The 12,387-nt window shown below is 47.8% G+C and overlaps 1 protein-coding gene across 2 annotated transcripts in view; it reads left to right on the plus strand.

Moving 5' to 3' along the window:
• Positions 1 to 12,387, plus strand: part of RFX4 (regulatory factor X4) — a 130,752-nt gene that overhangs the window by 48,046 nt on the left and 70,319 nt on the right. For both annotated transcript variants that reach the window (XM_070410970.1, XM_070410971.1), the window contains exon 4: positions 4,197 to 4,320. In XM_070410970.1, coding sequence (XP_070267071.1) covers positions 4,197 to 4,320 — 124 coding nt within the window. The remainder of the gene's footprint in view (positions 1 to 4,196; positions 4,321 to 12,387) is intronic.

The raw sequence follows: 12,387 nt of genomic DNA on the forward strand, positions 1-12,387 counted from the left end.
TATGGGTTCATTTAATGAGATGTATTTTAATCTTGATCTTATATTTTACCCCTGATCTCTTGGCCAGATTTAATGAGCAGACAGGCCACAAGAACAACCAGAAACTGAGCACAGGGGCCTTAAGTAAAGTAATGAATGGGGGACCCGGGAATGTACCGGGAGCCTGTGCTGACACCGAGTTTGGGAGCATCATTTCCCCCTAACAGCACTCCTGCGTCTTTTAATCTGGGGAGTGAAGCCCCCGTTCAACCATTCAGCCCAGTTAGGAGCCTAAGAACCTGCCCTGGTTGCTCCTACCCTTCTCACATCTGACGACAGAAGACGCACACCCTAAATGTTCTCTCTGCCCCCGTGGCCACTCCTTCACTAATGCTCCATCGATTCTGCCTGGACTGTCAGAGTACCTCCCAACTGGTCTCAGTTGTTCGTTCCTTCATTCATTCAACAAATACTAAGTAGTCAGCCACTCTGTGGACTAGGCCTCACTAGTCTACCTTGTTCACCCACCATAGAGGTGCCAGAGTGAACTTTCCAAAACAAATTTTATTGTGCTACTCCCATGCTTAAAAATTTTAACTGCTCCCCCCCCTTATCATTTTAAAGGCTCAGATGCCTTTTATAATATGAATTCTGAATAGTTTGAAATGCATGGTTGTTGAATGTGCCTATGGATTTTTCTGGCTGGAATTAATTTTAGGAACTCATTAGCAAAAACAAGCAAAAAGGGGATACTTCTCCCCTCCTCAGCTTGTTGTGCACAAAGTTCCTAATGCCCAGTTGTTCGTGTGTGTGCCTTCAACCAGAAAATGTCCCACTGCCGTCTAAAGAGTTGAAGTCAATGCTTTTCAAAGGGAGTGGTTGATGGAACTGTCAGTAGTCTAAGAAGAAACCTATGACATGGATTTTTTTTTACATCTTTCTATATTCAAGACATTGCTGGCAAAAAGGACATACTGAGCTTTAGATTAATGTTAGTTACTGTTGTTATTGATGACATTATTATTATTCCTACAACATCCCAGAAACACTCAGTTCTTCCTGCTTCTGAGTCTTTATTGTTTTGATTCTCTGGGCATCCCTTCATTGCCTTCTGAAAATAATACTTTCGTAGCAGCTCTTCAATTCCCGGGGTTGCTAAACTCTTTAAGCCAGGCCATATTCTCTTGTGGGCATTGAAAGTTTCTCCACACCCCCTCTGCCATGGCTCTCTCCTTTAGATACTCCTTCACAAGCCCCCCTCTCCACACAGACCTGCAGCTCCATCACCCAAAGCACATGCCACGTTTGTCTCGCATCCTTGCTGGTTCTCTTGTCCGAGACCCCCTCCCTCTATCTTGGCAAATACCACAGTGGTGTAGAGTGAGACAAACTCTCCCATTTCCTAGCTAGCTGCATGATCCTGGGCAAATGAGTTCCACTCTTACAACCTCAGTTTCCTCATCTAAAACATGGGTGTAATACCTACTGGACAGGGTTACTGTGAGGATCAAATGAAATCCTGATGCCCAGAGCCCCTGCCTAATAGCTTACCAGATGCTGGCTGCTGCTGCTGTTGTTCCAAAGTTGCAATCCCAATTCATCCATGAAACCTAATCACCTGCTCTCATCTAGCACTAATCTCTCTGTTTTCCCACCTTCCACTGCACCTGTGGTCAGCAGGTTGTAGTGCTTAAATATTCTTAGTTCTGTGCATTATTCTCCCCAGATAAACTGCACTGTGAACTAGGGCATAAGTCGTGTCTTACGTCAACACAGGAGCCAACAGAAGCCAGACCGGCACAGAAAATAGATTGGGTGTAAGAAAAACAGGAGGAGTGAGGCCTTTGGCCAGTTTGAGGGCACATGTAACTCGGGCCCATTGTTGTCATGCGGGTATATGGGCCCCATGTTGCCAGACCTCAGCCTTTTTAAGAGAAGCCAGAAATCCAGATTCCAATGTGAAACGTCCTGAGTTTTCAAAGTTGGGCCAACACTGTTCAGGCCAAACAAAGCGTGTCTGTGAGACCCCAGCTTGCGAGCGCTGTCTTACTCAGATGGCCCCTATGGGTTTGTGCGTATGCTTGTTATTTAGACCTCTGAACTCCCTTTTACAGAGAAACAACACTGTGAGTGGCATTTTGGGGCTGATGGCTAAGCTGATTCCCGTCCCTAGCAGACCTGACGCTCAGGTGGTCCTAAGGAGCCTAATCTCTACATGAAACCACTTTCCCACAAAAAAAACACACATCTAGGGTTTCGAGTTACGGTGCTGGGCACACATATACTAGAATAGAACCTTCTCGGGACATGGCCTTTGTTTTATTCACTGCCATTTCCTTAATGTTTAGGATGCTGCCCGGCATCCAGTAAATATTGTTAAAGGTTACCTGTGTCTCTGTCCATCTGTCCTCCATCAACCTGTTCTCTGTGTGCAAGCAAGGACCGTGTTGCTCACTGTGGTGTTCCCAGCACCTGCCGGGTGATAGGAGACCGACCGGTATTCGTTGAATGATTATATGAGTGAAACCGTCTATTCATCAGACACTTACTGAGCACCTGCTCGGTGCCAAGGGATATGCTGGGCTTCAAGGGTGCAGAAGTGACTCCGACTCCAGGAATTGGGTTGCCCAGAAAGGATTGCATAAGTGTTTCCCGAGACACGTTTAAAAACTGTCAGGAGTTACTCAGTGTTCCCCTTCCCAGAAAAGGAGGCTGGATGGATGAGGTGACCAGGGACCCCTCAGCACCGGGCTTCCTCATTCATCTGAGCATCCTAGGGCTGTGTGCATCCATGGGGTTTGACTACGAAAGACTGATCTTTCAACACGTCAAAGTGAGCCAATGAGCGCTGCCTTTCAAGTGGGCACCTTGGGAGGCCGTGCCCTTGTTCCACTCCGGTTACGACAGCGCTGGACCACTTCCTGAGCAAGTGCCTCAGGGAAAGTTAGGAGCCAGTTGAGGACATTTGTGTCCTTGCTTTAGATTCACGCCTTATTTTCAGCCCCCTGCCCCTCAAAAAGTGTTTTAGCCCTCAAACTTGATTCTAAATGACTTCGGGTTGTTTCCTAAAATCCAACTCATGATCAAAGGAGGACAGTTTTCTGTTGGTGAGTTTATTGAACCTGTGTGCCCTGGGCTCTGAAGGTCGCAGGGCCCCGGGGAGAAGCCACATGGCCGGGTACCCCGGCAGCTCTGCTGGGAGAAGTGGTGAACCTTCCCATGTGTCCGTGGGAAAGGAGGCAGGAGTCGTCTTGATGCCTGCATTGTGGTGTGTGGGTTAAAGAGGAAAGAATCTAGTTTGCTTTCATGTTCCCAATATCTAGCACACATTCTTGACCTAGAGGAGCCAACAGAGGTTTTATGAAGAGAAAAGTGGATGGTTGTGATGCAGTCCAACATCTAAGTACTTGCCGGGTGCCAGGCAGCATGCCGGCACATGACACAAATTACACGATCGTCACAGCAACCTGATGAGGTGGCTATCATAATCACCTCCCAGAGGACACTGAGGCCCGAGGCTGAGCAACAGCAACCTGCCCAAGGTCACCAAGCCCACAGGTGACAAGGCTGGGGTTTGACCCAAGTTGAAAGTCCCTGCTATGAACCCCTGACCTGTGCTCATGAGGAAGGTAATGGGATAGAATCGTGCAATCCTAGTGCAGCCCAGAAGGCGATCCTAGCGGAACCAGGCGGTGCAGCTCCCTGCTGTGGTTGGAAAGCCTCCCGCAGTCGGCGGTCAGTGACTGTCCAGCTGCCCAGTCTCTCCTGGGCGCTTGCTTCCCAGGCCATCCCCACCCACTGCTACGAGTCAGCCAAACATGCTCTGTGATTGTGACACCCATTAGAAATGGCCACACAGTGAGTGTGTGGTTCAAAGCTTGGCTGAATGGGGCACCTGCAAGACCCTGTATCATTTCTGGAATTTCAGGGAGCCCAGTCCACCCAGAATGTAGCCATGCCAAAGACAGCACCGAGGAGGAGGACTGGGAATTGGGTTTGAAAACGTGACCAGCGGGCATTCCCACAGGGGCCAGGAGTCCGCTAACCTCCTCACTCCATCGTGACCTTGGGCAGGTTGCTTTGTCCTCCTGGGCCTCAGTTTCCCCGTCTGTGGGAAGTTAGTTATTTCTGAGGTCTGCCCAGCTCTGGAGGAGGCCCAGGAAGACCATCCCTGTCTGACTGGGGTTTGCTCACTGGGCGTGTATTCATCTCCCCAGGCTGGAGGAGAACTATGAGATTGCGGAAGGGGTCTGCATTCCTCGCAGCGCCCTCTACATGCACTACCTGGACTTCTGCGAGAAGAACGACACCCAGCCAGTCAATGCTGCCAGCTTCGGAAAGGTGAGTGCTGCCCCTGGCTCGTTCTTCCACCTTTGTCAGTAATTTCTGCGTCATTCTTCATCCTGTGACTCGGATCTTCGCAAGTTACCAAACTTTGATAACTTTGCTGTGATACTTCACTGCAAAAAGTTTAAACACTTGTTAAAGGAATATAAAACCGTATACCGAAACAAAGTAATTCCAAAGTGTTAAAAACTTCAAATAATTCAGGCAGGTTATAAAGGAAAAAGCGGACGTCTAACTTGAATGTCCTCAGTCTTTAATTGGCAGAAAGTAACTTCTTTCCTCTGCGAGGCAAATACTGAACTCCCAAGTGTGTCCTATGTATGTCAGTGAGCCTGGGATGGGCAAGCTGCTTGGCTTTGTAATGGGAATGCCCTGGAGACCCTGGGAAATGGCCTTGTCTCATTCGCTTGGATGTCTGGGAGGCGGCCACTGGCGGGGGGGATGCGCGGGGGGGGCGGGGGGCGGGGGTGTTTGTCATGTCACTGCAGGCCTGGCTGGTCTCTATCCATCTTATGATGAAAATATATTCCACACTTAGTACTGTGTCTGCAAGAAAAATTGTTATCCCCGGTCATTCATATTTACCAAGGAAAGCTGTTGGAGCAATCGGTGACTGATTGTTTGTAGGATAGATTCTAGATTTTTACCCTTCCAAAATACCCAGTGTAGCCCGAGTCAATACATCTGAATTCTTTCTCCTTTTATTAGCTTCTTTTCTCTATGTCTAATTTTTACTGCATCTGATAACAAAAACGGCCTGTCTTTTCCTTACCTATGAGTGCAGGCATAGCCAGGACTGGAGTGGAGAAAGAGGTCAGTGTGTAAGTGTCAGGAGTTCCCTTCACAGGTCCCCAGCAGATAAATCCAACAGGAGAGGAAAAAAAGAGAGGCGTCAGACCTCAGCCAACCTCCCTGGAGAGTCCACAACAGAGTGGCTGAGAATTGGCTCCACTCGATAAACGGGAAGATGCTCTGGCGACTTAAGGAGGGGAAATGTTTTTGTGATGCTCTGATGCTATTTCTCCAAAGTGAAAAGAGTCTTTTTACAAGTCAGTGGAGAAACCACCTTTGCCATTTCATTCACTCATTTCTCTAGTCCAGTGGTTCTCAGCCTCTGGCCCTTTAAATACAGTTCCTCATGTTGTGACCCAACCATAAAATTATTTTCGTTGCTACTTCGTAACTGTAATGTTGCTACTGTTATGACTCGTCATGTAAATATCTGATATGCAGGATGGTCTTAGGCGACCCCTGTGAAAGGGTCGTTCGACCGCCAAAGGGGTCGTGACCCACAGGTTGAGAACCGCTGCTCTAGTCCCCCGGTATTAGCGGAGATGGGCGGTGTGGCAAGCACTGTTAGGCCACAGAGGCCCAGCCACGAACCCGGGTGGGGCCTCACAGGGAGGGGCTCACAGACCGGGAGGGAGACCGCGCAGGTGGGAGAAGGAAAAGCACACCAGGATCGAGAGGGACCCTGGGGCTTGGTCACGTGTTTGTGGTCCTGAAACATTCATTTGCATCCGCACAGTCCCACGCAGTGGCCACAGTGCAAAGTCCAGCTCAGGCCTCTTAGATGGAGGGGCAGGTTGGGTGAAACCAAAGACCAAGAATCGTGCCTCTCCTGGACTTACCTGAACCTCTCTGAGCCTCAGCCCTCTGGGCTGTGAGTGGGAACGATCCCCGCCCTTCTTCAGGGATGTTGTTAGATTCGGGTGAGCGGGCGTCAGTGGATGATGCAAGTTCCTGTTCACTCAGCCAGCGAGGGCTCAGATATTTGCTAACACCTACCATGTCCCATTACAACTGTCATTTTTTGTGTGAATTCTCCAGGAGATGTTTGTGCAGAAAAAATAGCCACTCGTTAGCTTAGATTCTGGAACAAAAACAAGCAAAAAACAAACAAACAAACAAACAAACAAACCCTCCCCATTTCTAGAATCTCTAATTTGCCTGTGTGAGGACTTTCTATTCCTTTTTCTCAAATAATTCTGTAACTCTGTTGTCAGCTTAGGGTTGTCAGCTTAGGGTTTCCGAATATCTGGACCTCATGCATGGTCCAGATGAAATTGATTTAACTCTGCCCCTGCTCCCAGAACCCCAGTTCCATTCCTAGTTTAAGTCTCAAGCCTGCCACCAAGATTTCAGCAAATCCCAGAGCACTTACATTCTCAGGCTCTCCTTGAGTTGGGGACTCTTCCTTCTGCCTATTCCTCCTCTCTCTACACCTGTGCTGCTCAGTACGGTAGCCACTCGCCACATACGGCTGGTAACTTACAGTGAAATACAATCAAGTTCTTCGGTCACACGAGCCATATTTCAAGTGCCCAGTGGCCACATGTAACTCGAGGCTGCCCTGTCGGGTCCACAGATAGACATTCCCATCATCACAGGGCGTTTGCTTGCACAGCCTTGCTCTGAACATCATGAGCCAGGAGTGAATTCAGGGCCCTCTGCACTGTGCACAAGACAGCTCTAGTGATCCTAGTAGACGGGAGTTTGCAGGGGGCTTTACACCCCAGACTGTCGTAAAGCATCTCAAAACGCTGTTCCCCCAACCCCCCCTCACCCCCCCCCCCCCGCCCCGGCCACAGGAGGCTCGCTGGTCCTCCACCTGCCAGTTCCCCTCTCGCTCAGCCCTCTCTATTCTGCTGTCTCCTCCTTCCTCCCCTGCCTCCTTCTCCTGCCCCCCTCTCTTCCTTCCACCAGGTTTCCTCTGTTCCCTGATATTTGGTTTCTGCTGATATCCATGCCCACAAGTCTCATTTACCCCAAACGGCTACTCAGAATATTTTTCCGAATATTGTTTTCTCCCCAAGAAGAAGTGCAGTGCCAGCCGCTTCCAAATAGTAATTAAAATAAATACCCAACCGTCCAAACAAACATCTGCCTTCTCTTCAGTCCAAAAGCTAGGACCTGCTCTAATGGTATCAGCAGCACCAAGGCCAAGGCTCTGCCGCTGCCTGGCCATCGATTGCAAATGCCCTGGGACCTGGCGCTTCCTTGCAGGTGCCTGCTGAGGGCGGGCTCCACGTGAGCTTCTTGAATTGAAATCCCAGACAGTTAGTTGCCCTCCTGAGGCTCCCAGTGCACCGCAGCTGCCACCTCCTTGTGACCTTGGAGTGTCACTTTGAACAGGTCCCTCCGAACTTAGGATTCATCTATGAACTTTCAACTCAGAGCAAACGAGGTTCAATCTTTTAAATTAGTTTAGGGTGAAAGATGAGATTGGTGATGGTCCCTCCACTCAGCTTGCACCGGGGCTGAGGTGAAACAGACATCAGGGCTGAACCACCACCCCACCCGTGTCCTCCCGCTGGGGTACTGCCTTGACAGGGTGGGTGGCAGCAGCTGCTCTGCTGCAAGTAAGAGCTGAAGCAGAGTTCCTCTTCCCAGCCTTGGCCAAGCTCCGTCAGCACCGGCTTCCAGTAATGGTTATTGACTTTAGGTCACGGAGTAGCGTAGGGTCCACAGAGAATGCCGAGGCTCCTAGCCCAACCGGCTTTGCCCACTCTCACTGCTGGCTCGGGTCAGCAGTAAGAGTGCCGTTTCCTTATCTTTAGACCAGAATAATCCCTCTCCAAATTACTCTAGGGAGAAAATGGGACAGAGCTTAGGAGAGCATTTTTTAAAATGCAAAGCGCTCTACCAATCGAAGAAATCTCTGTTATCTAGAATTGGCCCCACTCCATCCTAGCTCCTCTATTTCCTCACCATGCTTTACTTCTCTTTACAGCACTTAGTACTGTCTGAAGATACACACACACACACACACACACACATATATATCACATCACTAATATATAGTATATATAATTATCTATTATATCACATATATTGAAGTGATATATATATGATATAATTAATATGTAGTGTAGTTAGCTATATAATATAATATATTATAATGTAATATATAGCTACATATTATATATTATTACATATGTTTGCATATATTGCAATTACTATAGCTATCATATATATGACTAATATATACTATATATTTTATATATATTAGTTACTGTGTTTTGTCTGCCTCCTTCTATAGAATGGAAGCTACATGAGGACTGTTTTGTTCACGATGAATACCTCGCTCCCAGAATAGTGCCTGGCACATAACAGACCCTCAGATATTTGTTAAAAGTTGAATGACTTTTATTAGTAGTATTTGCCAGGGGCCACATGAATCATTTGAACGTGTGAATGTGTTTACCTCCTACGATAACGATATGAAGTTGTCATTGTGCCCATTTTCCATGAGCCCATTTGCTGAGTAGGGGTGAACTTGTTAATGTACCAGTGGCAACTGACTGTATTTTTACTTACTTTGAAGAGCCCACCTTGAAAGTCCTGTGTCCGACCTTCCTGCCCTGCCTCCTGACAACAAAGTGGGGAAATCCCACAGCCTCCGACCATGCTCAGCCTCACACCAGTCCTGGTTAGATAATTTAGACTCACTCTCAGCTATGAAAAAGTCCAATTTGGTCCAAGTTAAAACTTCCATCTCACATGAAAGTCAGAGCCCTCCCCTCCCGGTGGCTCAGAATTTGCTTTGTGAAAGGTGGGGCTGACTCTTTCTCTCTCCTCTTCTGGCTCCTCCCTCCCTGACCGAGAGTCACATGCACACCACGGAGGCCACAGCAGAGGACAAAGGAGCATCCTTCGGCTCCGTCAGGGATGGTCTTTTTCCACTTTTCAAGGAAAAAAATTAGTACAGGGAATGTACTTTTAACATTCTTGCACATGTTATTTAAATTGATTTTTAGAGAGAGAAAGAGAGGGAGTGAGAGAGAGAGAAACATCGATCAGCTGCCTTCTGCACACTCCCTAGCAGGGATCAAGCCCGAAACCCAGGCATGTGTGCTGACCAGAAATAGAATTGGCAACCTTTCGGTGCACGGGAATGATGCCCAACCAACTGAGCCACACTGACCAGGCCTCGCATATGGCTGCATACGTTATCCTTAACCTTTAGTATCTGCTGTGGAGTGTCCATGTCAGGATGTCTGATTTCACACTAGACTCCACATTTTGTTACTTCGGGTGCCCTTAGTGTCATGCACTGTAAAAGCTCTGATATCAGATTGTTCGGGTTTGAATCGCCTCTCCACTGATTACCAGCCATGTGAGTTTAGGTGATATAATCATTCTGGGCCTCAGTTTCCTCATCTGTAAAACGGGGAAATGATAGCAACCACCTGAAGAATTGTTGAGATATGGACTGTTAAAACGACGCCCTTAGCACAGTACCTGGTAAATACTAGTATAAACACTCAGTGCACGTTAGCTGTAATTACGACTTCAGTTCATCATAGCAACACTTCGTGACTTTAATACCTGGTGCTTTTAATATATCAACACTAACATCAATTTTCAACTCTTCTAGCTGCTCTTCCTTCTGAACAGTTGAGAACAATTGTTCTAAAAATGTCCTACATCACACACACGTTGCCATCACTACCCTCACCCTCTCTTATTACCGTCTTCAGAATTATTCCGTTTTTGACTTAACCTGTATCTTATGTAACTCACCTCATTCTAGCTACATCGGTGAGGGATAACTCTCTTTTCTCAGACTCGTACATGTGACCATCATCCAGTCAGCTTAAGGACAATCCCGGGCTCACATATGGGCTTTAGGATTTGGTGGGATTGTCATCCATGGTACCCTGCAAGGGACAGCAGATTAACCATTACCTTGCTAGCCAGCGGGTTTTCATCCTTCACCAATCCATATGCATGATTTGAAATCCATTTCTGTCTCATTGCACTAGATATGGATTTCTTATAAATTTTGTCAGTTTCTCTTGGGGAATTTCCTATGGAACCTGCAGCATTTTACCCTGTGGACCACGAGTGCCTGGCACCCAGTGGGTGCTACCAAGAGAAGAGATTATCGAATGGCCCTGGCCAGGTGACTCGGTTGGTTGGAGCATCATTCCGTACACAGAAGGGTTGCAGGTTCGATCCCCAGTGAGGGAGTATATGGGAGACAACCAGTCGATGTTTTTTTCTCTCTCTCAAATAAAAAATCAATAAATATATGGAGTGAGGGTACAAAAAATTATCCAGTGGATAGAGTTACATCAGCGTACTAAGATTCTTTTTGCAAATACCTATCTCAGGATGGTAGTGGCGAGGTGTTTTAAAATCCTTATTCATACCACAGGATTCATTATTTTTTCTTCTCTGGAAAAGGGGCTATAGGTCTGTTATCAACAAAGAAAGTAAGAATACCACGTTCAAACTGAAAGTTGTGACCGTTAGAATCCCTTTAACCAACTTCTTTCCCTAATAATTTCTCTCTCTTGTTCAGAAAATTGTGTTTTTTAAGAGCAGGCACAAGACTTCTGCAATCATTGTTGTAAAACGGTAACTTGTCATTATACAAATTTCTTGCTGTTTGAAGAGCCCATCTTCTCCCCCCCTCCCCCCACCTGAATGGCCTCTGAAGTAATAGCCACAGCTCTTATGTTTAAACTGGGCTAAGCATAGTGGACTTCTTATACACACGGGAGTTCGTCTCCTTCGAAGTATGGGGTGAGCTGCACTTATCCGGTTACTTTGAAACTTCGTTGGGATCAGTTCTTGTTGGTGGCAAACCTTTGCCTGCCAAGGTTGGGTTGAATTTGTGGAAGTAGCCAAAAGCCTTTGTTTATTCAGAGCCGTTCTGATGACTAAGTTTACAGACCAAGCTGGACCAAGATCATGTGATTTAGGTCAAAATTAAAACAAGGCCTGTCTGTCGAGTCATGAGACTGAGTGGCTTTCCTGTGTGGCTCTGAAGGTGTCTCTTGAGGCGACACCTGGAGAGGAAGTCCAGGGTTTCATGCACAGGTAGTGGGCAGGTCGCTGGCTCCCAGGGGTGTGGGCTACAGTGAAGAGCAGGAGAGAGAGAGGAACAGACTCCTGCTTCTCCCGTGGCCGGAGTCTGTGACTGTGAGCGGCCTCGAATTGGTCACTTTGGATCCCAGCCTCTTGTCTGTGAAGTGAGGTCATCCTATTCTCTCTCCTCCAGGGTTGTTAGGATAAAACACCTGGTTAGTGCCCAGTGATGCCCAGTGGGTGTCCGTTCCTCCTCTCCCTCTTTCCCGTATTTTAAAATAAGGTGGTTCAAATGTGCCGTTTCAGGAATGTTTACCAAAAACTCACTCATGTTTTTTAAAAACCGAATTCCCCAAATTATGTCAGGAAAGCCGGCATGCTGAGTCTCCTTCAACCTGGAGCAGTGGGCTGGGGAGATAGATGGCCATATGACCACCACCACCTGGAAAAGAATCCCAGCAACTCCAGAGAATAGTTCTCCTGGGATTCCCCACGTCCCACCCCGGCCTGGAGCCCCAGCCCCGGCTGCCCTGCCGGCTGAAAGGGAGAAGGTGGAATTCCCGAGTAATTAAGGGAATTTGGAAGGCTGGGTGTTGCGGAATGTTAGATCACTAGCGAGAACAGCATGTGGTGTTCTTTAGGCAGGCTTCATTGAATCCACACAAAAAGAGAGAGAGGGGCTGCCTGCCGTCTGCTCATTTATCAAACAGCGAAGCTCGGCTCTCACCGCTCCACAAAAGTGTCGGGCTGTTCGCTGAGTCTTGCTCCAGAAATTAAAAGCCGAACAGCCTTCTCGGGGCTGAACCGACCCTACATTTTGCGACTCAGACGAAATGGTGCTGGGCTTTCAGATTCGGGGACCAGTTGATCATTTGGTGAAAGGAGAGGAGAATAATTTGTGATGTGCAGCCCATCAGAAACAGTTAAAAAGGAAAAAAACAACAACAAGCCAGCCCCGTTCCCACTGGGTTTTGTTGGGGCGGGAAGGAGGAGGCCTGCTGCCCCGCCTTTCTTCGCTCGGGTCGGAAAAGTCCTGACCTCCATTTGGGCAGAAAGGGATATGGTTCAGCAGAGCCTCCCTTCCCCCACCCCAGCCCTTCCCACAATTCCTCTCCTCTGAGCGCTTCATGTGAAATCACCTTTTCCTTTTTTGCGGGGAGGAGGGGAGGAGTTGGCCATCGAATACGTTCAGATCAAAAGCATTTTCACCAGCAGAACTGAGTATTCCAACTGCACACGTGT

Source organism: Myotis yumanensis, unplaced genomic scaffold (assembly GCF_028538775.1).
Source record: "Myotis yumanensis isolate MYYU_CA2020_CCGP unplaced genomic scaffold, mMyoYum1.0.hap1 SCAF_3, whole genome shotgun sequence".
In the NCBI taxonomy this organism is placed as follows: domain Eukaryota; kingdom Metazoa; phylum Chordata; class Mammalia; order Chiroptera; family Vespertilionidae; genus Myotis; species Myotis yumanensis.